At 38.5% G+C, this 26,525-nt stretch overlaps 1 protein-coding gene across 3 annotated transcripts; it reads left to right on the top strand.

Moving 5' to 3' along the window:
* The first annotated feature begins 6,973 nt into the window (after positions 1-6,973).
* On the top strand, positions 6,974-25,720 carry plekha2 (pleckstrin homology domain containing A2). Of its 3 annotated transcripts, XM_032578921.1 has the most exons (13): positions 6,974-7,216; positions 13,761-13,893; positions 13,988-14,150; positions 14,280-14,336; positions 15,851-15,899; positions 16,058-16,155; positions 18,374-18,505; positions 19,269-19,358; positions 19,448-19,516; positions 19,605-19,675; positions 20,210-20,273; positions 23,380-23,487; positions 24,168-25,720. In XM_032578921.1, the coding sequence occupies exons 3-13, from the start codon at positions 14,010-14,012 to the stop codon at positions 24,606-24,608; spliced, it is 1,320 nt and encodes a 439-aa protein (XP_032434812.1). In that variant the 5' UTR covers positions 6,974-7,216; positions 13,761-13,893; positions 13,988-14,009; the 3' UTR covers positions 24,609-25,720. The 3 variants fall into 3 exon arrangements, with proteins under 3 accessions (XP_032434812.1, XP_032434811.1, XP_032434813.1); XM_032578920.1 differs by lacking the exon at positions 13,761-13,893; XM_032578922.1 differs by lacking the exon at positions 13,761-13,893 and having other exon boundaries at positions 6,975-7,216; positions 23,380-23,457.
* Positions 25,721-26,525: the final 805 nt, after the last annotated feature.

Here is a 26,525-nt window from a genome sequence, read left to right as displayed (position 1 = left end):
AAGTGATCAGTATGTGACATCTGTTTTACCGCAATTTTTGTCATATTGTGTTTGCAGAAACGTAACCGAGTGAGCGCTCTTAACAGCAAACTATCTGGTAACCTTGCCAACCAGAATTTGGTTAAAGTTAACGATTCATGAACGCTGAATATACTTTAAATACGCTTTGTACACTGAAAACCTTTCGTCTTTGTAAGTAGGTCATTTTGTTTGGAAGACACTTAAGCATGTGTTGTTTTTTCATTGGTTGATAAAATGTGGAAGAACAGTGTACATACATAGTTTTTGAGTGTAGCATTAAGATATGTGTATGAGCTCTAATTTCTTTCTGTTTCATTTACAAAAATGTTTCGAGTGTTGCATTAAGATGAGTGTAGCCAATAGTGTATTTTTTTTTGTACAGAGACCTTTTATTAGTTGTTGGCTGACTGTCAAGCTACACATTAGTCACGTTTTGTAAGGACAGCACCCTCTGATGCATGAATTATGATCCTTTGTGTCAGAATTTTTTTTCCATTTTTTAAAATTCTTTTCTTAAGGCATAAAAAAGGTAGGAACATTTTTTTGTAAAAATAATTTTTTTTTTATTTTTTATTTTTATGTGATCAATTGTAATTTGGTCCAAATACAAAGTTGTTATTTGAAAAATACATCAGTAGTATTGTTCCTTAGGGGTTATCTGATGTCATAATATTTTTTTTACTTGCAAGAGTCGTCTACAGTAGAAGGAGGGACCGGGTCGGTTCTCATGCTTTTTTGTCTGTCGGCCATATTGTATTTAACAAAAATAATTTCTTGCATTTGCAGCTGATGGCCAGTAGTTGATGGTATATTTTGTGATGCATTAGTGTCCACTTCAGTGGTCTGTGTGCATTTATAACATAAAAATCCACAGGAAGCACAAGAAAATGGCTTTTAGATAGCTGTCCACTGTAGTGACCACTATGCATGAAAGGGTTAAGGGATCTCAAACTCCAGTCCTCGAGGGTCGGTGTCCTGCAACTTTTAGATGTGCCTCTGCTGCACCACACCTGAATAGAATAATTAGTTCATTAAGGCTCTGGAGAACTGATCTACACGAGGAGGAGGTAATTAAGCCATTTCATTCCAGCGTTTTGTACCTGTGGCCCATCTAAAAACTGCAGGACAGTGGCCCTCGAGGACTGGAGTTTGAGACCCCTGTAAACAAGACTATGCTCTAAAACTGCAATTGTGTTGCCCTGTTAAAGCTTGTCCTGTTAATCCTTTAGTGCAGGGTGCTGCCTGTGCAGCATAGCTGGAGATTACAGGGATAAGATGCTTAATGCTTTAGACATCTTCTCATTGTTAAACCCCCTCCTTTTTCGCCAACATGGTCCCCGATTCCCAAACATCTCACTCATCCACTTCATCTCTGGACTCTAGAAGACAGTATCCCATCATCCATTTGCCATGAAGACTGTTTTGACTCTGCTCTGCCTTTTTTCTCTGGCCTGCCACAGTAAGTTTCTATAATTGGATGCAGATTGTTTGTAGGAGACTAAAATGACTAAAAATATAAATCAGTAGGCAACTGATGATTATCTGCAGACAGATAAAGGGTTAAGCCGTCAATCCTCTCTTAAAATTCTTCTCCAGTTCTCCAGGCGTTATGAGGGTTTTTCAATGTTTTACTTTGGAATTTCAATTCTTTTTCACTCCTGTTCTGCCTTTTTATCGTGTCCGAACAAGATATCATGCACTGCAGTGTGCACTTTTAAAAAAAAATAGGCAAGTGGAGGACAATAAAGAAACTAATTTCAGGCCTAAAAATCTGTCAACATCAGATTGTCATTGTCTGAAAGTCATGTTCGTGGGAAACAAGAAGAATCAAACAAAGACATAATACAAAACCAGCAACATGCTTCAATTGATCAATTATCAAGTTTTCATTTACTTTCTGGTTGAAAATCATCCCATCAGTGCTACAGTACAAGATTACATCAGTCAAACTGGCATATCCATATATGTTTAATCATGTCTTCTTTACAGACTGCTAATGACAAAATGCCCAATTTCTGCCAATTTAAAATAAAATAGCCTATTTGTTTAGTGTAAGTTACATTAATATACACAGCTGGATAACTTGTTAAATTTATGACTGAATGATTCATAAAACAAAAATAAGGCTGAACAAACAAATAATAAAAAAACATTATTGTAATAACAAAAATGAAAATTAGTTTAAAAAAAGGACCCAATACTGGAAGAAAAACTTTGAAAAACCTTCTAAAATAATAGTCTGGATAAGTATTGATCCGGAACACTTCAGAATACAAGTGCTGATCTTGGCCTGTAAGGATGATTCAGGACTTTAGTGAAGTTGTAGTCTTTCAGTGGTGTACTCTGCATCTGCGCAGTATCACCTTTATTTGTGTTTCAATACAGATTTAACAGAGATTCATGAGAAATTCACAGTGCCTTGCAACATAATTAAAGGAAAAGCATACAAGTTTTTCACTTTTAATGTGCTTGGTGTGCATTGTTTCAACCCCCTTTACTCCGATATCCCTAAATAAAATCCTGTGCAATCGATTGTGTTCAAAGGTCACTTAACTGGTGAACTACTCTTACATTTGTGTAATTTAATCTCAGTATTAATTCCAGATGATCTGTGAAGGCCTCAGAGGTTTGATGGAAAACATTAGAGAACTGAAAGTATCATATAGACAGAGGAATACAGCAGACAGATGTAAAGGTTTTAGAGAAGTTTAAAGCAGGTTTAGGCTAATAAGGCAGGAAGAAACTGAAATTGCTTCGTGTTTTTTTTGTAGAGACAAAGTAACAGTCTACGTCATCCACACGGCGGTGGCCGCATCAGGCTGGGGGGAATCATTTAGTTTTATTAAACAGGGATAGGAAAGATGATCAGAGTTGATGGAGAAAAGAACTGGCCAAAATGCAGAGTAATGCTGCAGGAAAACCTGCAAAGACACAAGCCTGGAGCAGATGTTCATCTTTCAACAATAAACATACGTAATGCCAGAGAGACATTGAAATGGTCTCACTAACACATTCATGTGTTAGAGAGGTTCAGTCAAAGTCCAAACCATAATCTAATTCAGAATTTGTGGAAACATTTAAAAATATGTTTCCAGATGTTCTCCATCCAGTCTGACCGAGGTTGGGCTATTTTGAAATTAGGAACGGGCAAAAATGTCAGCCTCTGGATGTGTAAGGCTTGTGGAGACGTAGCCCAAAAGACCTGCAGCTGTAGTTGCTACAAAAATGTGGTTTTAAAACTCAGGGAGGTTAAATACAAATGCACAAGACACTTTCACAATTTACTTTATTGTAAAAGCAAAATGTAAACAGTGTATCCTTTCCCTTCCACCTTCCAATTACACACCACAAGGTTTATGAAGACTTTTGCAGGACATTTTATTCCTACCTGACTGTAGTGAGTCCCTGTGTATGTCGATGTACGCAGGGCTGAGCAGACTGATGTTAACTAAAGGTGGCGCGTGTGTGTGGGAGTTGCACCTGCCTGTGAACATTCATGCTTAGTTTCAAGCCAGGTGTTCTCTCCTGTTCTGTCTGCGAAGGCCAAGCTCTGAAATGTTACACCTGCTCAGCAACCAGCGAGGAAGAGTGCGACAAGGAGGGCTCCATCTCTTGTCCAGCTTATTCTGAGGCCTGCGCCACCATCACAGGCCCGAGTGAGTAAACACACTCCAACACATATGCAACCATTTGGATCTGCCTCACTGGAGGTCGGACCAACACTGTTTCCAGTGAAATATCTGTCTCAGTTGAACGTCTGAGGAAATCAGCAGCACTTAAACGGCAGTCATACTGTTTCTATTGACAGTCGACGCTTTTGCTGACCCAATTCACAGCTATAGTATAATATTTCTGTGGTTTATGCCATTTTGTTCCTATGTAAAAATGGTATAAAACTTTTGCATGTTTGTGTACAAATGTGTAAGACAACTATGAAAGATGTCCCTACATCCTACTACTGTTAATTGGGTGTTTGCTCAAGGGTTTATTGCAGACTTCTGTGCATTTCTTGCTGTTTGTCTGCTTCTGCTGTTGGATTGTTGAGATCTGACTCACAGAGTCGGCGTCTGCGTCTCGATTTCTTTCAGACACCGTGATAAAGTCATGCTCATACATGGACTTCTGTAAGAAAGCACACAGCAACACATCAGGAGCCAAAATTGAGTGCTGCTTTGCTGATGACTGCAATAGGCCCCGTTCCAGCCAACAAGTCAACACTGCAGGAGCTCTGTCAACCAGCCCGCTCGTGTTGATCACCCCGCTGCTCCTGCTGCTGCACAATGCTTTCTGTCAGCTCTAAACTCCTCCACCTAGTTTGTTCCTGCATCTTTCTCGTCTGTTTTATTACAAATGTCATCCATCGAAGTTCAAAGAGGATCTGAGGCACAGAGAGTTTCTGGTGGTTTGAAATTGGTGTAAAAACAAGAAGAATATCATCTTATGATTGCGGTGGTGCAGGGATGTTTCAGTACTACATATGTATGCTGCAGTTTTCACTGCCACTGAAAACTTAAAACATTTTCTAATAGTTGCACAATGAGATGAGGTACTGCTATAAAGTAACACGTGAACCTGGGAGTGTTTATGAGGCACAAATATGTGAAAAGTCAAGAACTCCTACTCTCAGCTCTGGTGCAGACAGGGGGTGGCGAGTGTGGTTTTGGTACGCGCGACAGCTCACTTCACCACATAGAATCAAATTATTCCTCTCTGTTGTTACCACGGCACTCTGATCATTTATTGTGCTTTCTAGTTTGTCTGAATAAAGACACAATCACACCTCAGTTTCTATAGTGTCTTTGATCCCCTTGTGCTTTTAGAAAACTCGTTTCCCTAATGTGCATTTAAAAAAAAAACAATGAGACTATTCTCATGAGGGTCTGTGGAAAGTTTAACACTTCCCCTTACAGAAATGACACTTGAATCTTCTACGCAGTTACTGCTGGATATGAAATCGGCAAGGTAGGTCTCTGTCCTCAGGAAGGTCATATGACACTTAACCACTTCCTCTTAACAAGGGAGAACATACATTTTTACTAAAAGAAAAATGACTAAAAGCAAAACCACTACCTGTGCAAAACGAATATTTAGCATTTCGGCTGATGAGACTCGGTGTGAGGAGAGTCTGCAAAACGTGTCAAAACAAAATCTAAAGTCTTAAGAAGACGAGGAGCAGAGTGGTGAAAAAAGGAAGTTAGGCTAATTTGTGGTTACCTTTGTTTGAAAGTGGAAAAAAACCCTGCAAAAAATTAAATTCAAAATTAAAAACCACAGAATGGAATTTAAAGAAAAGACATTTTCCAAACATCAATGTCTTTACTTTGCAGATTGATATATATATATATGTATATATATCTCTCTATATATACATATATATATAGATATATATAGAGAGATATATATATATATTGCTTTTTTTGCATTGAAACCCATGCTATCTTCAGACAGAAATCAATACCTGAATATCTCTCAATCATAAATGACTCATAACGAAGACAAAAAGTGAAAATATAAAACCTGACCTTCTTATTTTTGTTTTAGTTTATTTACTTATTTAATTTAAAATGACAGATGTCATTCAAACAATAAAAAACTCAAAAATCAAACTAAAATATATGGGTTATATGTGTAAAATGGAGTAGGGAGAAGAAATACATTTTATAAAGTGATTTGCAAAGAAGTAGAGTTGCACAGATGTTAACCTTTGCACATTTTGTCACACAAACCTCAACCCCAATGTGATAGACCAGCACAAGTACATAACTGTAAGTGAGAGAAAGGGTTTAAAAATAAAAATTGGAAAGCTATGACAGCATGTGTATTTGTTTCCTTTAATTGTGACACCACTAATAAAAAGATAAATATGAGTATATCAACAAAAAAGTCCAAAATAGTCTAGATGAAACAGATCAAAAAATATAAATTTAACAACAGAGGTAGACTAAACAAATGTAAGTGTACCATAAAGTGATAGATGTGACTAATGTTTCACAAAATAACTTCAGAGCTCCAATAGATCCTCAGTGAGGATAAATTAGCCAACACAAGGGTTCAACATGACTTAAGTTTGATAAAGTAAACAAATCTGGAGAGATAGCAGCAAATTCATCTATCTGTATATCTAGATAATTGTTAATGGGTTTTTTTTGTTGTTTTTTTAAGCATGAATGTGAAACTCTTTGGTTAATCTAATTTTTATACCTACTGACAACGTCAACTCTATATTTAGCTCAATATGGTAATGAATTTAGTACAGAATTGATTTTATCTGTCTGTTCCATCACTCACAGCCAGGGGGCGGGACTGAGACAGAGTTACTCAAGATCATTGGTCTGTGTCTGACGTACTGTGGATTTTAACCAATCAGATATTAGAATCCACTTTTTACGGTTTAAATGGGTAACATTTAACAGTAAATTATTAAGTTTTGTTTTCGGATGTTTTTTATTATCAAAACATTTAATGAATGAATTTGTAAATTATGTATGATTTTAGTAAATTCTTCACAAGTTAATACGTGTATACACAGGTTAATTTATTTAATTTTGACACCATAGTTTTGCACCTGCATGTAGGACAATAGCCATGTCTCCTCCGTGCTCCTGTTTGTCCAGGTGCATGCTTCCTTCTTTTACAGCTCTTTCATATAAACCACCTGATTCAGCACTTTGACCTAGTTCTTGAAAAAGACTAGATGACATATGGCATGCAGAGAGAAAGAGCTCACACTTCCGATGCAGTGAAAGCCTTCTATTAATTAAAGATGTGTTTTACAAAGGGATTGCGTTGATAAAGGTGTAACATGAAACTGAATTTAAAGTTATAAGAAAGGCCTGTTAAACTCGGTTTTCTCTCCCTCGGGTAAAAAGTGAGCAGCAGCTGCAGGAGGAGGAGGAGGAGGAGGATGAGGTTGGGGCTGGAACTCAGGGGACGCATAGATCACATCCGGGGCTGGTTTATTCTAATACCGAAACGTCCAACCCGGAAAAAAAGGCAAGTCTCCTGTAACCCGATCACACAAACAAATAGAGAATAGTGTGAGGGCGTTGTGCACGCCGGTTCATCTGTAAGTCTGCAGTCCGTAAAAGTTGTCTAAAAGTTCCTCTGAGGATGATCGTAGCCGCTGAGGCAGGCTCTGCGCTCTCCGCTTGGTTTCGGGGCGCTGGCTGTGGCGCACTCTGACTCTCCACAGCGGGTAAGTAGTCTAGAGACAGCAGCAGCAGCAGCAGGGCCACTTCATGGCTCTGGCCGTCGCTTTGTGTGCGTGCTGGAGCTGGGAACTGCAGTAGGTGTGTCATTGCGTGGACTTGTTGGTGTCAGTGAGTCACTGCAGGTCATCTGAGCTGAACTAATGCTGTGCATGTCAGGTGTTGTTGAGTAATTCAGACTGAGAACAGTTCAGTTTTACATGCTCGAACTCAACTTCAGCGGGAAGTTGCGTTAAACCCTATCTGTTCAGTGAACTGGCAACAAATATGCAACATCTAGAAATGATTTCTAGCTCTCTACTTAACAGAAATATCATTTTATGGCACAACTCATCCACTTCAAATAGTTGTAGACAGACGCAGGGATGCACAGTTAGTTTTTTTTTTCTGGCCACGGACGATTTCAGTTCTAAAATATTGGGGGTTCTTAGTTATGATGCATTTAATGAATGGGTGAAATACGTATTTTTTTAAAATATGGAAATATGGATGAGTATCTCATCAACTGACTGCCTCGAGGAAAATTGACCACTTCCGATCTGCTGCCGATGGATTGGTACATAGCTGGTCTGAGACAAAGGAGGCACAAGTGTTGATGGTACGTAACTGAACAGTGCTCAGAGAAGTGAAGGGTTAAAAACCGAGTTGTCCATTCTTTCCCCTATTTAAGTGAGGCGTGGGCTGGTATACGATTCTCACAGGATCTTACAGTTTCACAGTATTCACTCAAAATAGCTGCCCACAAAGTCCTCCTTACTAGACTTAACCATTTTTCAAAGCAACTCTCATTGATTGGACAAAAAGTTGAATACTGATCTGAGCTGGACATGCACTGATCGGTTATTTCTTGGAGATTTGACCTTGACATGCATTACCATCAGTGAATCTGCAGTTGTCTTTGGTGCTTTACTGCATCTTCCTAAACAAACAAATAAAAAAAAGGCATCTTCATATTTGATATTGTAGGTTACAGTTTCAGAAAGCTGGATATTTTTTTGCTCCTTTTCCAAGAAGTAACTGATATTTATTCTACCCATTAAACATGCAGAACATTCTTCAAAGGGATTTGTTTATATTTAACATAATTGTCATTTGGATCACACTGTTTCACAAATTTCAATCAAGGGACATAAATGACCCCAGAATTTTGGCAACCCCCCCTAGAAATTTTTATTATTTTACCTACAAAAATGCTTTTGATGACATTTAAAATGCCTTCTTTTGCTATTTGGATGAGACTGTTGGTTTGGACATGAAAAGCTTTTGGAAATTTTGTTAACATGCCATATTCAGCATGGAAGACACAACAAATCTGGTGCAATTTTTACAAATAGAAATGGAAGTTTTTAATCCAAAATAAAATTAAGGAATTACAAGAATTCCTTGATTTATGCATCATAGTTCATATCTGTAACTTTTATCTGATATTTTTGTAACTAAAAAAATGCGTCCTATTATGGTGCATTTGTAAAGTTGTTAGTTTTGATCAATTTAATAAACTGGAATAGAAAATAAGTAAAAATGGCCTCATTCAGATCTGCCCAATTGCTAAGATGAGAGGAAGGATATTTTAAAAAATAAACAAATAACAAGTGCCTCACAACTCAGCAGACTCAACTAACAAGCTGGTTCATTAGTAGAGCTAAATGCTCTGGGAGTCAGCCTGCAGTCTGTTGCTTCACAGAAATCCCACTTGTAGTTGACCAACTGTAGTTTTAAAACATGACCTAAATAATAAATATAGCTAGTGCTCCTTTAGTTTCTGCATGACTGTCTGTCATTTGCAACCAGAAATATTCACAAAGAGCTGAACTGATCTTTTATTCTAGCCATGAAGAAAGGTGTGGCAGCTTTCTTTCAGCCAGCTGACCAGCAGTGCCGTGTTATCGTAGCTCTGCTTTACTCTATGGTGCTGAAGAAAACGCTGGTATTTGCAGCACTTTCTCTGTCCTACTTTGAACTGGACTTTAAACCAACATGATGGAACATTTTATGGTTTTGAAACCGTAAGCTTTTAAAACTTTGGTAACTTGTGGCCAGAAACCTGCCTGTGATTAGTCAAGATTATTCAATCCTCCCTTTTTCTGCTTTACTAGACCCCAAAACCTCAGGATGGAAATAAAGCCATTACTAATCACTAACCGTCTTTGCTTTCTAAATGCTTACTATCCGGTTTTGTTCATTAGACTGGTTGATCTGGTGCACAAATGATCATTGTTTGTAGAGGAATGTTTCACTCCATTCTTCTGTGTGAAGTATGTCTGATACCACAGCCCTTATCTAAATACAATACTTTTTCCCCTAAGCTACTGTATGTTTGCTGCTTTTGTGCATTTTCTTTTAAAAAACAGGGCATTTAAAATATCATCCAAGTTTTATTTATTGGTTTGGTTTTTACCAAAGATGGAAAAACCTCCCCACAGTTTCTCCCAGCAATGATTAAACCAGATGTTTTCTGATGCCCAGAATAGCTTGTGTGCCTGCACACAGTTGTGTGGATGTGCGTCTCAGTGATGGCATCTGTGTGACCCGTGCACCTCCACCTTCATGTTTCCATCTAAGCCTGCGCTTCTGCTAATGCCTTCTGTATCTTTGACCTATTTCAGTGGCAAACATGCACGATTGACGCATGCGACGCAGAGCATAGTTTCAAAATGATGCATTTTTCTTAAGCATTGGTTTAAAAATAACTCTGCAGGAGTTCCACCCAGCAGGTGTGACCTGTGTGCCTGATGGCATTTCTTGCTCTGGTTCTTGTGAGAACCGTTTCATTGAAAAGCTCATGATCATTTTTCAGCCTGAAAAGGCAACACGGTCTCATAAGACTATTAGCAACTGGAGGGATAGAGACGGCTGTCACACTATAGTTTATGAGGGGCCGTTTAGGACAAAATTTACGTTTTGTCTCTCACACACTACCAAAAACTCTCGCATACTCCAAAAAAGTAGCCACGCACACTCCAAAAAATTACGTTTTGTCTCTCACACACTACCAAAAACTCTCGCATACTCCAAAAAAGTAGCCACGCACACTCCAAAAAATTACGTTTTGTCTCTCACACACTACCAAAAACTCTCGCATACTCCAAAAAAGTAGCCACGCACACTCCAAAAAATTACGTTTTGTCTCTCACACACTACCAAAAACTCTCGCATACTCCAAAAAAATAGCCTCGCACACTCCAAAAAATTACGTTTTGTCCCTCACACACTACCAAAAACTCACGCATACTCCAAAAAAATAGCCTCGCATACTCAAAAAATTACGTTTTGTCTCTCACACACTACCAAAAACTCTCGCATACTCAAAAAAATTACATTTTGTCTCTCACACACTACCAAAAACTCACGCATACTCAAAAAAATAGCCACGCACACTCAAAAATTACTCACGCACATTCAAAAAATACTCAAATTGCGTATACACACACTACTAAAATGTCACACACACACACACAAACGTTAACTTTCTCGCTCACATACACTACTATCAGCTCGCTCACATACACTGTACTAACAGCTCGCACATTCACAAACGTTAACTTTCTCGCTCACATACACTACTACCAGCTCGCGCACATACACACAAACGTTAACTTTCTCGCACACATACACTGCTAACAGCTCGCACATTCACAAACGTTTATCTCTCACATACACAAGACTAAAGTTGAACACACACACAGTACTAAGACTCGTTTTATGTATGTGTGAGAGCGAGACTTTTTATGAATGTGTGAGAGCGACACTCTTTATGAATGTGTGAGAGCGAGAATCTTTTTGAATGTGTGAGAGCGACACTCTTTTTGAATGTGTGAGAGTTGTCACGGAAGAGGCGGGGCATAATTTTTGGATCAAACTGCGCATGCGTAGATCCTAAACTATAAGTTTCGATTGTTGACTCACTGTATGTTCTATTACTTAGTATATTTGTGCTTTTAAATATATATAGAACGTTTAACTTTCTTGTAGATTAAATGTGCTATAGAAATAAATGAATCTGATTGATTGATTAAAAATAGCAAAATTCCCAGTGGACAGATTGTACTACAGCAATTTTGCTATTTTTAATCAATCAATCAGATTCATTTATTTCTATAGCACATTTAATCTACAAGAAAGTTAAACGTTCTATATATATTTAAAAGCACAAATATACTAAGTAATAGAACATACAGTGAGTCAACAATCGAAACTTATAGTTTAGGATCTACGCATGCGCAGTTTGATCCAAAAATTATGCCCCGCCTCTTCCGTGACAACTCTCACACATTCAAAAAGAGTGTCGCTCTCACACATTCAAAAAGATTCTCGCTCTCACACATTCATAAAGAGTGTCGCTCTCACACATTCATAAAAAGTCTCGCTCTCACACATACATAAAACGAGTCTTAGTACTGTGTGTGTGTTCAACTTTAGTCTTGTGTATGTGAGAGATAAACGTTTGTGAATGTGCGAGCTGTTAGCAGTGTATGTGTGCGAGAAAGTTAACGTTTGTGTGTATGTGCGCGAGCTGGTAGTAGTGTATGTGAGCGAGAAAGTTAACGTTTGTGAATGTGCGAGCTGTTAGTACAGTGTATGTGAGCGAGCTGATAGTAGTGTATGTGAGCGAGAAAGTTAACGTTTGTGTGTGTGTGTGTGACATTTTAGTAGTGTGTGTATACGCAATTTGAGTATTTTTTGAATGTGCGTGAGTAATTTTTGAGTGTGCGTGGCTATTTTTTTGAGTATGCGTGAGTTTTTGGTAGTGTGTGAGAGACAAAATGTAATTTTTTTGAGTATGCGAGAGTTTTTGGTAGTGTGTGAGAGACAAAACGTAATTTTTTGAGTATGCGAGGCTATTTTTTTGGAGTATGCGTGAGTTTTTGGTAGTGTGTGAGGGACAAAACGTAATTTTTTGGAGTGTGCGAGGCTATTTTTTTGGAGTATGCGAGAGTTTTTGGTAGTGTGTGAGAGACAAAACGTAATTTTTTGGAGTGTGCGTGGCTACTTTTTTGGAGTATGCGAGAGTTTTTGGTAGTGTGTGAGAGACAAAACGTAATTTTTTGGAGTGTGCGTGGCTACTTTTTTGGAGTATGCGAGAGTTTTTGGTAGTGTGTGAGAGACAAAACGTAAATTTTGTCCTAAACGGCCCCTCATAATAGTTCATCACTCACAGGTAATGCCTAGTTAGCCGTTATGATGTTGTGCTTTTTGTTTATCTTTCTAAGATAAACAAAAAGCACAACATCATAACATCTACAGCCTGGCCACTGCTTTTCTACACAATTGTACTCAATTCTCATCTCCCTTCAGTTCTCAGTTGGGGTTCTCTCCCATTGAGCTCGATTTCTTCTGTAAATTTTCTACTGGGTCAATCAGCAAACAGAAAGAGAAGTTATGAATGAAGACCTTGTTTTTCTGCGTTGTTTCAGACTTGTAGTCTGCTTGTAGTTTTAACAATGGCAGCGGAGGAAGTGAACAAAGTCGTTCGGTCCGTGTTGGCGACGAAGCCAAATACTGAATTTAACATCAACAACCATCACATTCAGCTCGGTCCTTGTTCATTTATTGTATCGTTTGTCATACATTGTGAAATATTCGTTATCCTGATAACAGTTTAGATTTATTATTGTCTTGATAAATTTAAATTATTGATGTTAAAAATAAAAATGTTATTTTTACTATTTTCTTCACTGTTTGCTTCATGAGAACATCAATAAATATTAGTAACTTCAAAAACCTAATTATGCAGTTTTTCAAAAATATATTTAAATTTGAAAGTATAATTAATAAAGTATCATTAAATACTAACTGTAACTAATGTTACAGTTTAGTAATATAAATGACATCTGGAGTATGAATGTTTTCAAGAACAGTATTTGCGTTTGGGGCACTATGAATGCTGGGCCATGCAGTCCCAGTCATACATTTTCATCTAATTTTTTTTTATCAGTATCTCAATAGCACTACAAAACACTGCAATAAAATTCCAAATTCATATTGCCCACCCTTGCTTGGCACTTCTCTCTTCGCAGTTGGAGATGGTTGTTTGCAGTGCAGGCAATTCCTGGTTAGCTTCATAGCACTGAACTGGTGCATTGTGTAAGTTATGGCCAAATGTTAGCAAATGGGTTAAAATGTAAAACTTCATTGGTGTCCACGCCTCCAGGAAGCAATCATCTCTCAACAGCCGTGGGTTCAGTCTGTACGAAGCAAAGAGTAGAGCAAGGGGCTGGTTTCTGCCAGGCTGAAATATCTAGAAACAGAACATGAACATGTCCTGCACATAGTTTTGTGTTTAATTCTGGTTTAGCTTGCAGTGAGGTAAATAAATGAAATAAAATACTGCTTGATACTTCCAGAAACAAGCAGAATAAATAAATATGACAAGAATAACTGAGTTTCTGAGAAGAATTAGTCCTGATTATTTTTAGGAATCTGCCAGCAGCTCTGTATTTTACATGCTCTTCTTCATTTTCAATAAACATCCCTCTTCAAGCCACACTTCTTTGACTTGAGCTCCTTTCTTTCCTCTTCCCTGTCCTATAGAAATGTGCCTGTGTGCAGATCTGGAGAGTAGTGTGTAATTTTCGGCTGTGGTGGAGGGCCTCAGCTCAGCCTCGGGCTTTCGGCTTTTGCAGCTCAGCCTCAATCACGTCACATGAAAAACTGCTGAGTGCGAGTGGGTCTTTCTCTTCCTGTGTGTGTGTGTCTGAACTCTTAACTCAGAGATGATTTACCCTCCACATCTGTCTGCCTCTGCCTCTGTGTCTCAGTGATTATGTGATAGTGGCAGCGATGCCGTATCTGGACCGCTTGAACCGTGTGTGCGGCTTCCTGGACATCGAGGAGAAGGAGAACAGCTGCCGCTTCCAGAGGCGATATTTCATCCTCGACACACAGGGGAATGTCCTGCAATGGTACATGGACAATCCACAGGTGCTCACACACAACACACCACCAAACTGGAAGCACATTTGCACAAGCAGCAGGAGGAAATGAAAAATGATCAATATAAAGCCGTGGGACCTTGGACTCTGAGCTAATGACTGCTCTGTTTGTATGCAGAACCTGGCCAGCGGAGCCAGCTTTGTTGGCAGCCTGAGATTAACCTACATCTCTAAGGTAAAAGCGTGCACCCCCGTTTGTTTTCAGACATCTTTGGACTACAGTCAGGAATTTACGTAATGCCCATGTAGGCTACATTCAACTATATTACTGTACTTTAATCAAACAGCCCTATAATCTACTAAACATTTATCTGAAGCATTTCCTCCCCTTTGAACAATCAATAATGCAAAAGTGAAAAAGCGAGGAGGTAACTTTATTTAGCTTGGGTCAGATTAATTGCTTTACTATAATAAGTCATTGTTTCTTGATTGTTTTGTTTGATCCCATCCTGCATTCAGTTGTGTAGTAAAGCATCGTTGATTCTCGTACTCTTTTAGCTAGTAAGTTAATAATAGATCTTGGAAATGATTGCATTTATTTTATTTTCACCTCCCTTCATCATTGAGTTGGTTTGATCCAGCTCAACCTTCTCAGACTAGTTTGATGTGGAAATAAGTGGCTTCTTCTTAACCCGATGTGTTCAACCAGACAGTCAGATATCTGATACAGCAGTAAACTTTGCACGACTTTGCAGTATTCAGGTGGAGCCTGCCAGCTGCACAGACCTACCAACCTGCAGCAATGACATGTGAACACATGCAGGTGTCATGCAGTTTGTGTTTATAGCACCGAATCCACCCTCTATTTATAGAAACTGCATCCCAGGGACAATTTTCTAACTAAACCCAGCAGTAGGTTGTCTAAAAAGACTTAATAAATCAGCTTCTGGCATCCTGGTTTTGGCTTTTGGGATGTCTGAAGGCCTCTCACTTTTGATTTGGAGCAGAGTGACATGCTTTAAGAGCTTTCATTTGAGTTGAAGAAAAAACCCAAAGGAAATTATTGCAGGAACTTCACATAAATTTAAATGAACATAGCAAAGCGTGCAATGCAAATAAACATGTACATCTGAAAAAGTTGATTCGGCTTCTTTTTGTCTCCTAAATGTTTTTTTTTCTTCTTCTGTGGTATTGCCTGCTTGGGAGCTGGTGGGAGTTGTCACAAGGGCCTGATCAGCCAATCAGACAACCAACAACAAAAATATTTGTTTTCTATTGCACTCTTAAGACTGATAAGTTAAACCACCTTTCATATATTCTGAATGATCTAACTAAGATCTTTCAAATATAAAAACTGCCTACAGGAAAATATTCTTAATGCTATAGACATGAGAGAAGAGGTTGTTGTGGTTGAATCTGTTATCCATCTAGAGTATTCTTAAAGACTTAAAGCAGTTCTTGTGAGTCAAAGGTCAGGTCTGTAGTGTTTGTTCTCACTACACCCACGAATACAGTAATGTGGAAATTCACTCAAGGATTCTGAGATACTCAAGAATTCAGGGTTATCTGCAGTTCCAGTTTGCAGTCACATGCAGCAGCGATGTGAAGTTTTCCAGATGTTGGTTTGCTCGCACAGATAATGACATCTGGCTTCCCTGACATCAAAGATTCCTCTCTTCTCTTCTTTTCTCTTTTCTCTTCTCCTTTCTTTTCTTCTGTCTTCTTTTTTCTTGTCTTTTCTTTTCTCAGGTGAGTGAAGCCACTGCAAAGCAAAAGCCGAAGACCGAGTTCTGCTTCGGTGAGTTTTATCTTGGAGTCGTGAAACGATGACTCGTGCTGTGCGGCATTACACAACTGCGTTCATTTTTGTTACTCATGATAAAATCCCCCAACGGCGGTCGCTGTGGATTTCATGAACTCCTCTCTGTTGTGTTTTTCATTTTATGTTTTTGGCAGTCATAAATGCAGTTTCACGGCGGTACTACCTTCAAGCCAATGATGCAGTCGACATGAGGAACTGGGTGGATGCTCTCAACAAGGCCAGCAAGATCACCGTAAGAGCAACACGTATACATGCTGGCACACTTCACCCGATTATATGTCGGTTTATATAACTGACATATAATGACGTATTGATGGAGGGCAGCTCCAAAACCAGTTTGACCCCATCAGTTTTGCGGATGCCAGCACATCACCCACAAATACCCTCTGTTAACACTGACTGAATGGGGAAATTGTAAATGCATGACAGCAGCAGAGATAACACTCAGACGTCAACGTGGTGGAGGTGTTAACATCTAGTTCGCACGTTTGCATAATATTTGTGTATTCAGCTGGAATACATTTGTGACCAGCGCCGTCCAGATGTCTGATGATGGCAGCAGCAGGTGCCAGAGAGGAGAGCGTTGCTGCTGCGCGCTCACCTGCTCGCCGACACAGGAAGCTACATCACTTGCTCTCTCTTTCACTTCCCCGTCGTTGGGGGTGGCATCTGCTCTGCTTCTTTGCTGCTGCTTTCTTTCTGAGCCATCTTGGCCTCAACAAAGAAGTCGTGTGAGGCGGAAGGGACGGGATGTTAGCACACCCCTAAAAAGGAAATGGCTTGTGAAAATAATGCAGTGGTTAATGTTTGACACATTAAATCATCATTCATATTTTTATATTGTTCTCTGTGGTAGATGAGTGTATATTTTTGTAGACTTAGACAAGGACCCAGATCCTGTGTGACGTCAAAATTAAGACAGTTGATGGAGTAGGAAAGAGAAACTGTTTATGTGGCTTTCATTTCAGTGTTTGTTGGGTCTTGTAAAGCTCTAAGTAAGTTCTGACAACAAGATATGCCTCTTGCAGATTTCTGTTATGCAATACAAACCATTTTTTCCTAAAGTTGGTAACATTATGTAACATCTGTACTTTCAGTGGGTCCTAACTAAAGCTGTTAAATAAAATACATTTGATCAGAAAATGCGTTCTTGCTGTATGATCTGCATGTTGTGATTGAAATAGAAATATCTGCTGTGTCATTTTGTTCATATCACAACCATAAACTTTCAGTGGTTTTTATCATCAGCTGATTTCCAGCTTTCTAGTCTCACACACATACGATTTTGGATGTTGGTTAAAATACTTTTATTTTGATCTTATCTGACACAAGCAACTTCTACCACGTTTGCTGTATCGTCAACATGGGTAAACTGCAGTGCAAACAAGTCTTTTGACAACTTTCTGTCAGTGATCTAGTAGTGGATTTCTGCAGTTCCTGCAGAGCTACTATTATCATGGCTGCTTCTCTGCACTCCTTTACCAGCTTATCATGTTGGGTGGACGGCCATGACTTGCTAAATTTGTATTTTTTCCACACTCTTTCTATTCTGAGATGGTAAATTTATTTTCAGAGCTTGAGATTTTGTTTTATAACCTAGATCTCAGCTGGTTTCCTTGGTCTTCATAATGTTGTTTGTTCACTAATGTCCTCTCTGATGCCTTCAAAGAACAGCCGGATCAATACTGAGATTAATTTATACATAGGTTATTGTTTTGTTTTCTTTTTGTACCAAGCACAGGATTTTATTTGGGAGACTAGAGTAAAGTGGAATGACTAAAAGACTTTTAACATGTTTATTTGTAGAAAATACACCCAGCTCTTATGTACTATTTTATGTTGGTTTATAGCATATTTTTTTAACAGTTCTAATGGGAATAAAGAGTACAATTTTCTCATCACTCTCCTTTTATCCAAGGTGACTTTTCACCACTTTTCTGCTACGTCAGATAAGTTTGAGGAGACTGTTTATTCTTGATTGACCACTGGGCGTACACTCAAGTTCCCATTGTTTAATTACAGTGTTAGCATGCTCACTCTCACATTGCAAAAATCTTGCTAAAAATAATACAGTTTATATTAAATTTTCCTTTTGTGAGGGACTTCTAACTTTGGCTGTTTCTAAGCTTTAAAGCTCCAGAGAGAAGAAAATGTTCTTTGTATTAAGGAGAAGAAATTGCAGCTCCAAAAATTAACTTGTGTATTGCTTAGTACAATAAATATTGCCTTTTTAAAAATTATAAATCTGCATCTGTTTCTGTCTTTTAATGTCTGTCCTTTAGGAGTAGAAAAAAACAAAACTATTTAAGGCTGGAAGTCATGGCCAGTTTCTTGCGTATATTTTCTGTTTTACATTTTGAAGATAGACACATACAGTATCTGTCTTTTAATATGCATTTTCTCCTAAATGTTGACGTCTGGATTGCTTGTACTGTCCTACCTTTTGGCAGGTTCCTAAATCCTGCCCTGCGCCTCCCAAATCTGATGCTAGCGCCGTGATCAGTGACTCTCAGGGAGGGAGGAAACAACAGGCCTATAAGACGGAGATCATTGGAGGTGTGGTGGTCCATACTCCAATCCAGGTAAGACTGAGATCTGAGCCGTAATCACTCCAAAAGAGTGATACGGACTATAAACTGAAGTCTGGATTTAGTCAAACCAATGTAAGATTTACAGTTAAAACTAGAGTTATGTAATAAATTGAATCACAGTCTAATATTATGAGTTGACTATAACTGAGATAATCATTCAGCAATAGCATTTAAAGAGCATGGTTTCTTAAAATCAAGCATGGTTAAGGTTATTTTAACTTAACCAAGAATTTTCTTTCTGGCAGGAAACTAGACAGGTATATGTCAAAAAAGTAAAAACTCTTTTGGAAAGAAAAGAACATCTTTTTTTTATTTATATTTAATGGCATGTCAAAAGATAAGGATCAGCTTTTTGTATGTTTCCACTGACATTTTTGCAATTTATCTTTGTTGATGATTCTTTGTCTTTGACGTTGGAAGGCCTCATTGGACTTCACCCTAACCTTTTGCTCCTTTCACAGATCCTCAATCAGATTCAAGGTTGGATTTTGTTTTGGGTCATATTAAAATGTTAATGTCTCTTCCAGTAGGGAGAGACTTGGTAATCAAATTTAAACCTGAATAAATAATTATTTGACTTAGCTGTAAATATGTTTATATGCTAAATATATTTAGCATATAAACATAAATGCTAAATATATGTAGTTTCTGGTGATTGAAACTACAAGTTTCAACTTGTAGTGATTGAAGAGTTTATCTGACGGCGGCTACCACAATGACGCTGATAAGAGGTCACTCTGATGAAATCTTTCAGAATGAAACTGAAGAGACAGAGGGGAAGGAGAAGAAGGGAAACAGGCCTGGTGTGCAGAGATGTGGTTTCTGTGTCAAACAAGGAAATGTGGTGAGTGCTCTGCCTGATTTCCAGTTATATTCTCTTCAGCAAAAACTTAAAATAAGTGGAAAAAAAGAGGATGTGTTGTGCATTTGCAGAGGAAGAGCTGGAAGAGGCGTTTTTTCACCCTGGATGACAACGCAGTCAGCTACTACAAGTCTGACACGGTGACGAGCCAGCATGCTTTTTATTTATTTTTTGATTTCCTGTTGACGCTCTCGGCGTGACTGTGGTTTGTGTCTGCTTATGTCCCAGGACAAGGAGCCTCTCCGCGGTATTCCACTCAGAGACATTCAAAAGGTCCATGAATGTCTCGTCAAGTCAGGGTGAGTCATGAAACAATCAGTCTGATTCAGTCCGGTCAGATTGTGTTTTCTACCAATCTGTTTATCTACCGGATATAAACAAACATAATTACGTTTTCATCTCGTGAAAGTTTCAGTATATACAAATGTTTTTATCTACCCAAAAACTTTGTTTTTGAAGAGACTTGAATCTTCTTGCACAGGAGTTAGTTTCCATCACTGGAACTAAGCACAGTAGATCAAGAATTATTCCAGTTTTCATCCAAACACTGCAGATAAATGGTACTTCCTCATCACAATTTAATTATTGCAACTCACTTTTCATTACATAACCTTTACCAACAACTTTGTTACCCTATAACTGACCCATCATATTTACCAAGACTGTGTCTCAGTTGTTCATCTATGATAGTAGTTAATTAGCTGATCTGGTTTTTGTTCATGGTAAATATTATTTTTCAGGTAAACGTAAAGAGTTAAATGTTTGAGATAAAATAGTTTTCTCTTTGATCTATAAAAGTATAATTGACTTAATCCTTTTCTCTTTTCCACCAGGGACCTTTTGTTTAGAGACAATCTATTTGAGATCATCACCAACTCCCGAACTTTCTACATCCAGGTAAAAACAAAAGAAGAAAAAAAAGTACAGTGCCTTCCAAAAGTTTTGAACTTTTTCACATTTTGTTAAATCACAGCCACAAACCTCAATGCATGTTGGGATTTTACTTGATAGACCAATACAAAGTAGTGCATAATTGTTAAGTGGAAGGAAAATTATATCTTTTTTTCATGTTTTTATACAAAAAACCCCAAAAAACAATCTGAGGTACGGGTTCATATTGAAATAAAAAGCAACATGAAGACGAAAAACACACTTTCTCAGGGAGAAGGTTGTATATAAAACAAATCCCAAGCTTGGAAAAGCTCACAGATCTCTGTTCAATCGATTATCTGAAAAATGAAAGAGTATGGCTCTACTAAAAACTTATCAAGACATCGCTTAAAACGACAGACCGGACAAGGAGAGCACCAATTAAATAAGTAGTCAAAACCCCCAGGGTAACTCTGGAGGATCTCTGCAGAAATCCACAACTCAGATGGGAGAATTTGAAATCAAAATAAATATTAGCAGTCTGGCATTATTGAAGAGTGGCAAGAAGAAAGACATTGTTAAAGGAAACCCATAAGAAATCCCATTTGCTGTTTGTGACAAGCTAACGGCAGCCAGCCGACATGAGGAGAGAAGGTGCTGTTGTATATGATTTGACTGAATTCTTTCTCACCTCTGAGGTGAAACATGAAGTTAGCAGCAGCATCATGCTGTGGGGAAGCTGTTTTTATACGAGAGACAGGGGATCTTGTCAAACTTCATGGAGACATGAAAGTAGCTAAATATAATGTAGTGAGTGGAGAAAAGACCTCAGATTGCAACAGAACTTCACCTTCCAGCAGGACCGTGACCTTCATCATCCCTCCAGACCTTCACTTGAACATCCTCAGCATGTTTATGTTAGAACGGCCCAGTCAAAGCCCAGACCTAAATCCAATCACAAACTAGTGGCAACATTTCAAAGTTAATGTTCACAGATGATCTTGATCCAGTCTAAATAACAATCTGTGTGGATTTAAGTGACTTGCTGTAAACAATTCAGAGAGGTAAGACAGAAAAATGTGCTTCTGTCACATAAAATCCCAATTTAATACTTTAAAGGTTGTGGTTGCAACAATACAAAACCAAGAGGTGCAAATATTTTGCAAGCCACTGTTTATAAAGCCAACGAGTCTCTTTAGAATCCCAGGTGTTTCTGTGTTGACGTTTTGAAATGTTTGTCTTGAAATGCTCTGCTGCTGATGTGTGGCCCAGGCTCCTTTTTTTGGCTCCTTCAACAGTTTGTTTTTGAGAATCGGACGCAGCCATGTGTTACCATAACAGCAATAATATCCTGTTCCTCCCCTTGGGAGAGCAGCTGACCGAGGCGTCAGCACCGGATCAGATGGGAAGTGGAGGGAGAGAACGAGACAAGCGAGCGCTGTTTGTGATTAGAGAGAGAGAGAAAAAAGGAAGTGTGAAAAAAAGACTTGGTGATCTCAGATAAACAAAAACAAATGAAATGGAAATCAATGTCACAGCCTAAAGACATGATGGGGAAAACCTGAAAGTAAATTCGGTTTTCCAAAACTTTTATCCTGATAAATACAATACACTGTTTGTGGAACAAATTACGGATTTTCTTGTGAAACAGTTTTAAAAGGTTTGTCCTTGTATTGTTAAAAAATAGCATTTAAGGCTATTGTTACAAATTTTATTGCAAAGTTTTTTTTTATCAGCCAACTAAAGCATTTGTCTGTTTTTATTAACTAATTAATGCATTAGGTGATTAACTGATTTATTATAAGTATTTGAAATACATGAAACTATGAGGCAAAACAAGAGACAAAAACCTTATTGAAAATTACGTTTTTAAAATTTAGGTTACCATGCTTGTTTCTGTTTTGTACATTTATGTTTTATTTAAGTTTTTATTTGATGAGTATTTGGAAAAATGTTTGAATATGTCTTTAAGGTTAATATAAATGTTTTACCTCGCCTTGATGTTGCACTGTGTCATGGAAAGAGTTTCAGTGTAACCTGACAGTCGTGATCTTAACATTTTGTTTATTGTGCTACATCAGTGATGCATCAGTTTCTGCATGAAACACCTAAACTACAAAGAGTCAAAAGCATCAATACGTGCGTCCATATGAGCATGGTGGACTAAAGGGCTAAGCAATCTTTAGAAAATCAGTTTCTGTTTTTCTGTCCAGCCTTAACATGTCTGTTCATAAATATACTTGGTGAATTAGTTCACAGTCTCTTGCAAATGATAAATGTTTCTGAAGTGAAGATCTCCTTCTTTCCGTAACTCTTTTCAGTTTCATCAGAGGAGATATTAGCCTGCAGGTTGGTTGCATCATCTGCAATTTTTGTTTTTCACTTGATGCAACTGAATCTCCTCCAGCACAAAGAACATATCTTTGCATTTTGCACTTTTTAAATGTTCTGAAATAGATAATTATTGTACCAAATCAGCATTTTTCGCTTCTTTTTTCCCTTAAGTTTAGTTTCCGCTTTGCTCTGTGTTCTGCCATGTTGACTGAGAGATTGACTTTGGTCTTGTATGTCACTATAAGGCCAAATCGGTTCTTTTTCCCCCCCAATTTATAGATATTATAATTTTAGAACCAAACTGAATTAGAAATCTATATTGAAATACGTCGACATGTGGATATGAAAGATAAAAGATGATGACAATGAAAGATGACTTGCTCTCATTTGCCCAGGGCACATACCCCTCAGCATGCACATGTAGTAACCCAGACAATGTATGAAATGTAAAAAGTGTAAAATAACAATATCCATTGAGTTTGCAGAATATACCTTTGTTTTTTACTCCTAGAGCAAATCGCTATGAAAACTGCAATTTGTGTGTGGTAATCCAATAAAATTTAAATTTTTATGTATCTTATCATGATCAAAAAGCTGTTTGTTAAACTGTTAATTAAAAATTGCCTTCCCATCATATTAATTAAACTTCAAGCAGAAGAAGCATAAAAAGAGTTAAAAAAATTTAAAAGATGTGTCAAACATAACTTAGGTTGGTTGTTAATGCAGGTGATGATCATTAGCAGGTATGAACATAATTTCTGACATTCTGCTCTTTGTTTATCTTCTGGTGTTTTTACAGACAGACACCCCGGAGGAAATGCACGGTTGGATCAATGATATTGACATGAAAATTCGGGAATTCAGAGGACCTCCACGGGTAACCCAGACTTCTTTCACTCATATATGTGTATGTATCTTGAGCCAGAGACACCCACTGTCTTTAGAAGTCAGGTCAAAAGTCACATAATCTTCCGGGGCGAAAAACACAGGTGGCAGTATCATGCGATGGGAATTAATTTCTTCTGCAGGAACAGAGAAGATCATTAGAGTTCATAGGAAAGGAGATGCAGCTAAATACTGGGCAGTCCTGGAAATAAAAATCATACTGGAGGAAGGGGCTGAGGCACATCTTAAAGCAACAACAACATCATAAACAAACTACAATGTAATAATTTAGACCAAAGCATAGCAATGTGTTAAAATGGCCCAGTCAAAGTTCAGACCTAAAACTAATCAAGGATTAGCTTTAAGACTTCAAAATTGCTTTTCAATCCAATCAGTCTAACAATCTTTCTGAAAATTTATTTTGCTTCCAGGTGACAGAAGTTGTTCTATTTTACAAAGAGAAATGGGCTAAATTTTTAAACAATTAATTTTTTGCATTCAGATGCGTGTCACATTTATAGGATATTTATTTTAAAGAAGAGTCACAATTATCTAAATTACATGGAGTGTTGTGGATGTAATATTACAAAATGTGAAAAGTCAAGGGGTATGAATAAGTTTGTGCGTCACCATATACATGGAAAGTGAAGCTTTTAGTCATGAAAAGTGATCGTCCTCTGTTACGTTGTCTTGTAATTGCAGGGACAGTTTAAGCGAGTGACGTCTCTCCATCAAAAACACAATCCCAGCGGTCCCTCTCGTCAGCAGAGTAACGAGGCGCGGCCCCAGCTGGTCAAGTCCTGCTCTGTGGCTCCAGGCTGGCAACCCTGGACCCCAGTTCCCCCGGGTGAGCCGTCCATCATGGACATGGAGGACGAAGACAGCCCGTTCAGTCCTGTCCCCACTCTGCCTTCTCTCTCCTCCTCGTCCACTTCCTCGTCCACCTCATCCTCCTCCAACTCCCTGTCCACCCCAACCCCTTGCCCCAGTGCGTCCCAGGTACCTTCGACCAGCGGGCTGGGGATGCTCACAGCATCGGCAGACGCTGCTAGCGGCCGGCGACGACACCGCTCGCAGCCTCAGCCTCACTCCTCCTTCCCCTTCAGCCTGGATGACGATGGCATCCGCACAACAGACGTGTAACGCTGAGCGGTCTGTGCAGACTCTGGTGTGGACTAAAGTGTTGGTACCTTTTTTAAGTGATGAATGTGACTGATGATGGTAGTATTCCCTGCTAATGAAGAGACGATGTGTCTATGGCATGAGATTGGGGTCCACCTGCTGGTGGTGTTAATGCTTTGCAGACGAAGGATGCACCCAGCTGCAAGGAGGAGAGGAACTGTTTTTATTGGTCCAAGGACTGTGAAAAGGAGTGATGGAGTATTTTAGTGCAACTTCCTCTGAAAACTTGAATAATCTTGTTAGTTTTCCTTTTTTTAAACTTAAAAATGGCGGCACATGCTTTCAGACTCCTGCACTTGGCCTCATATTTGAATCCCTGACACCAGGACTGTGCTTTGCAAGAGTTATTAAATAAAATGTTATTAAATAAAATGAAATTTTAACACTTTTAAAAATTAGGGTTTTTTTATATTCAGACATCTCAAAAATATACTATTAGCTTCTTTTCACTTTGTTTCACCTATGCCAGCAGTGTTTTTCAGTCATTCATTCCTGAAACACATTCCCATAAAGAAACAATTACATCATCTGCATATAGTTACATTTTACTCATTTGTATTTTTAACAGCTTTCATGTATTTGCTCTGTTTCTTTTTTTAAAATTTCTGCTTAAAGATCAACTGTCGGTTAACTGTGAGTCCGTTTGAAGGTTGAAGCTCGGTACCATGAGAATGCTGCAGTGTTACAGTGGTACTTGTAAAACATCCTGCTGGTATCAAACCACAGCTCATGATTGCATCAGCTGCTTTGGAAATGGAAATGTGATTGTTGTTTTGCAGCATTACGTGGGACGTTTTTGCCACTACCTTTGGTAATTGAACTGTAATTCTGCACTTTGCATTAGTACGTGCATGTATGTGTATGTTATGTTTTTTTTATAGTTTTGACTGATCTTTCACAGTGGTTAACTATATCTTCCTCACATGCTCAGTGTTGCTACACTAGCTTATGTTGATACTTCATTGATGTGGTACCGTGTTCATTCCTGTTTCCATTCTCTGAAGCGTGTGCACTTATCTACCTGCATGTCATGGTAGTTCTTTCTCTAATATTAAATAATGCTTTATATTTTTCTCGTTTGGGCCGTTTCTGATCAAGTCTTTTTGATGGCACATGGTGGACCAAAGTCTTTTAAAACACAATTTGACTGAGTAAATAGCATCTTGACCTTTATGTGTTTGGTTTCTAAAAGGCAAATGCTGCTGGACAAGAGGTCAGAGCAAACAACAAATTTGCCCTTTTACACATGCACAGTGTGTGGGAGCAAACAGGCATACAGATGCCTATGTACCGACCAGAGGCTGTGTTAAGTGAAGTCTTTCACACATGCAGTGCAAGTCTATCAGGTAAAATGCCTTAAAACCCAACATGTCCACTTCAGCTTCTGTCCTCCGGTTCAGCTGCTGGATAGTAAAAACGTCTCCACTGAACAGTTTAAATTGTATTAAAGGCCATGAGGCCTTGTGAAATGTCAGCTATGTTGAAATTGGTTTTGTCTTTTATGAAATGAATCCCCTCTAGGTGCTCGAACAGGCCAAAGGAGAACCTTGGTGTGAAAATGAAGAAACTTGGTTAAGCTTAAAAGAAATGACTAACAGGACCTGACTGGATGATCATATCTTTGTGAAAGTGAATTGATTTGCTTTTATGCAATATTTTTAAAGAGATGAATATTTGGAGATGATGCTTTCCTCTGGAAACCCTCAAGGTCTAATTTCCTGTCACCGTGTGCACAAACGTAACATAAAGGTCACCTAGCACTTGAGTGTGACGCCTGTGAGTGACGGGCAGCTCTGAGGGCAGAGACACACCGCTCTCCTAAATGTTAATATTCCCACATGGTTGCATCTGCACTACACTGCTCTGTCTTCAACACAG

The sequence above is a fragment of the Xiphophorus hellerii genome, chromosome 12, assembly GCF_003331165.1.
Source record: "Xiphophorus hellerii strain 12219 chromosome 12, Xiphophorus_hellerii-4.1, whole genome shotgun sequence".
NCBI lineage: Eukaryota > Metazoa > Chordata > Actinopteri > Cyprinodontiformes > Poeciliidae > Xiphophorus > Xiphophorus hellerii.
The sequence above is the reverse complement of the archived record's forward strand: the minus strand, read 5'-3'. Positions and strand labels throughout refer to the sequence as shown.

What these genes read in the sequence shown, in the direction of transcription:
- plekha2 (XM_032578920.1), top strand. Translation starts at nt 14,010, where the DNA reads ATGCCGTATCTGGACCGCTTGAACCGTGTGTGCGGCTTCCTGGACATC. An exon ending in GGTACATGGACAATCCACAG is followed by an intron (nt 14,151 to 14,279) that starts GTGCTCACACAC and finishes GTTTGTATGCAG; the next exon opens with AACCTGGCCAGCGGAGCCAG. An exon ending in CTTCTTTCACTCATATATGT is followed by an intron (nt 23,488 to 24,167) that starts GTATGTATCTTG and finishes TTGTAATTGCAG; the next exon opens with GGACAGTTTAAGCGAGTGAC.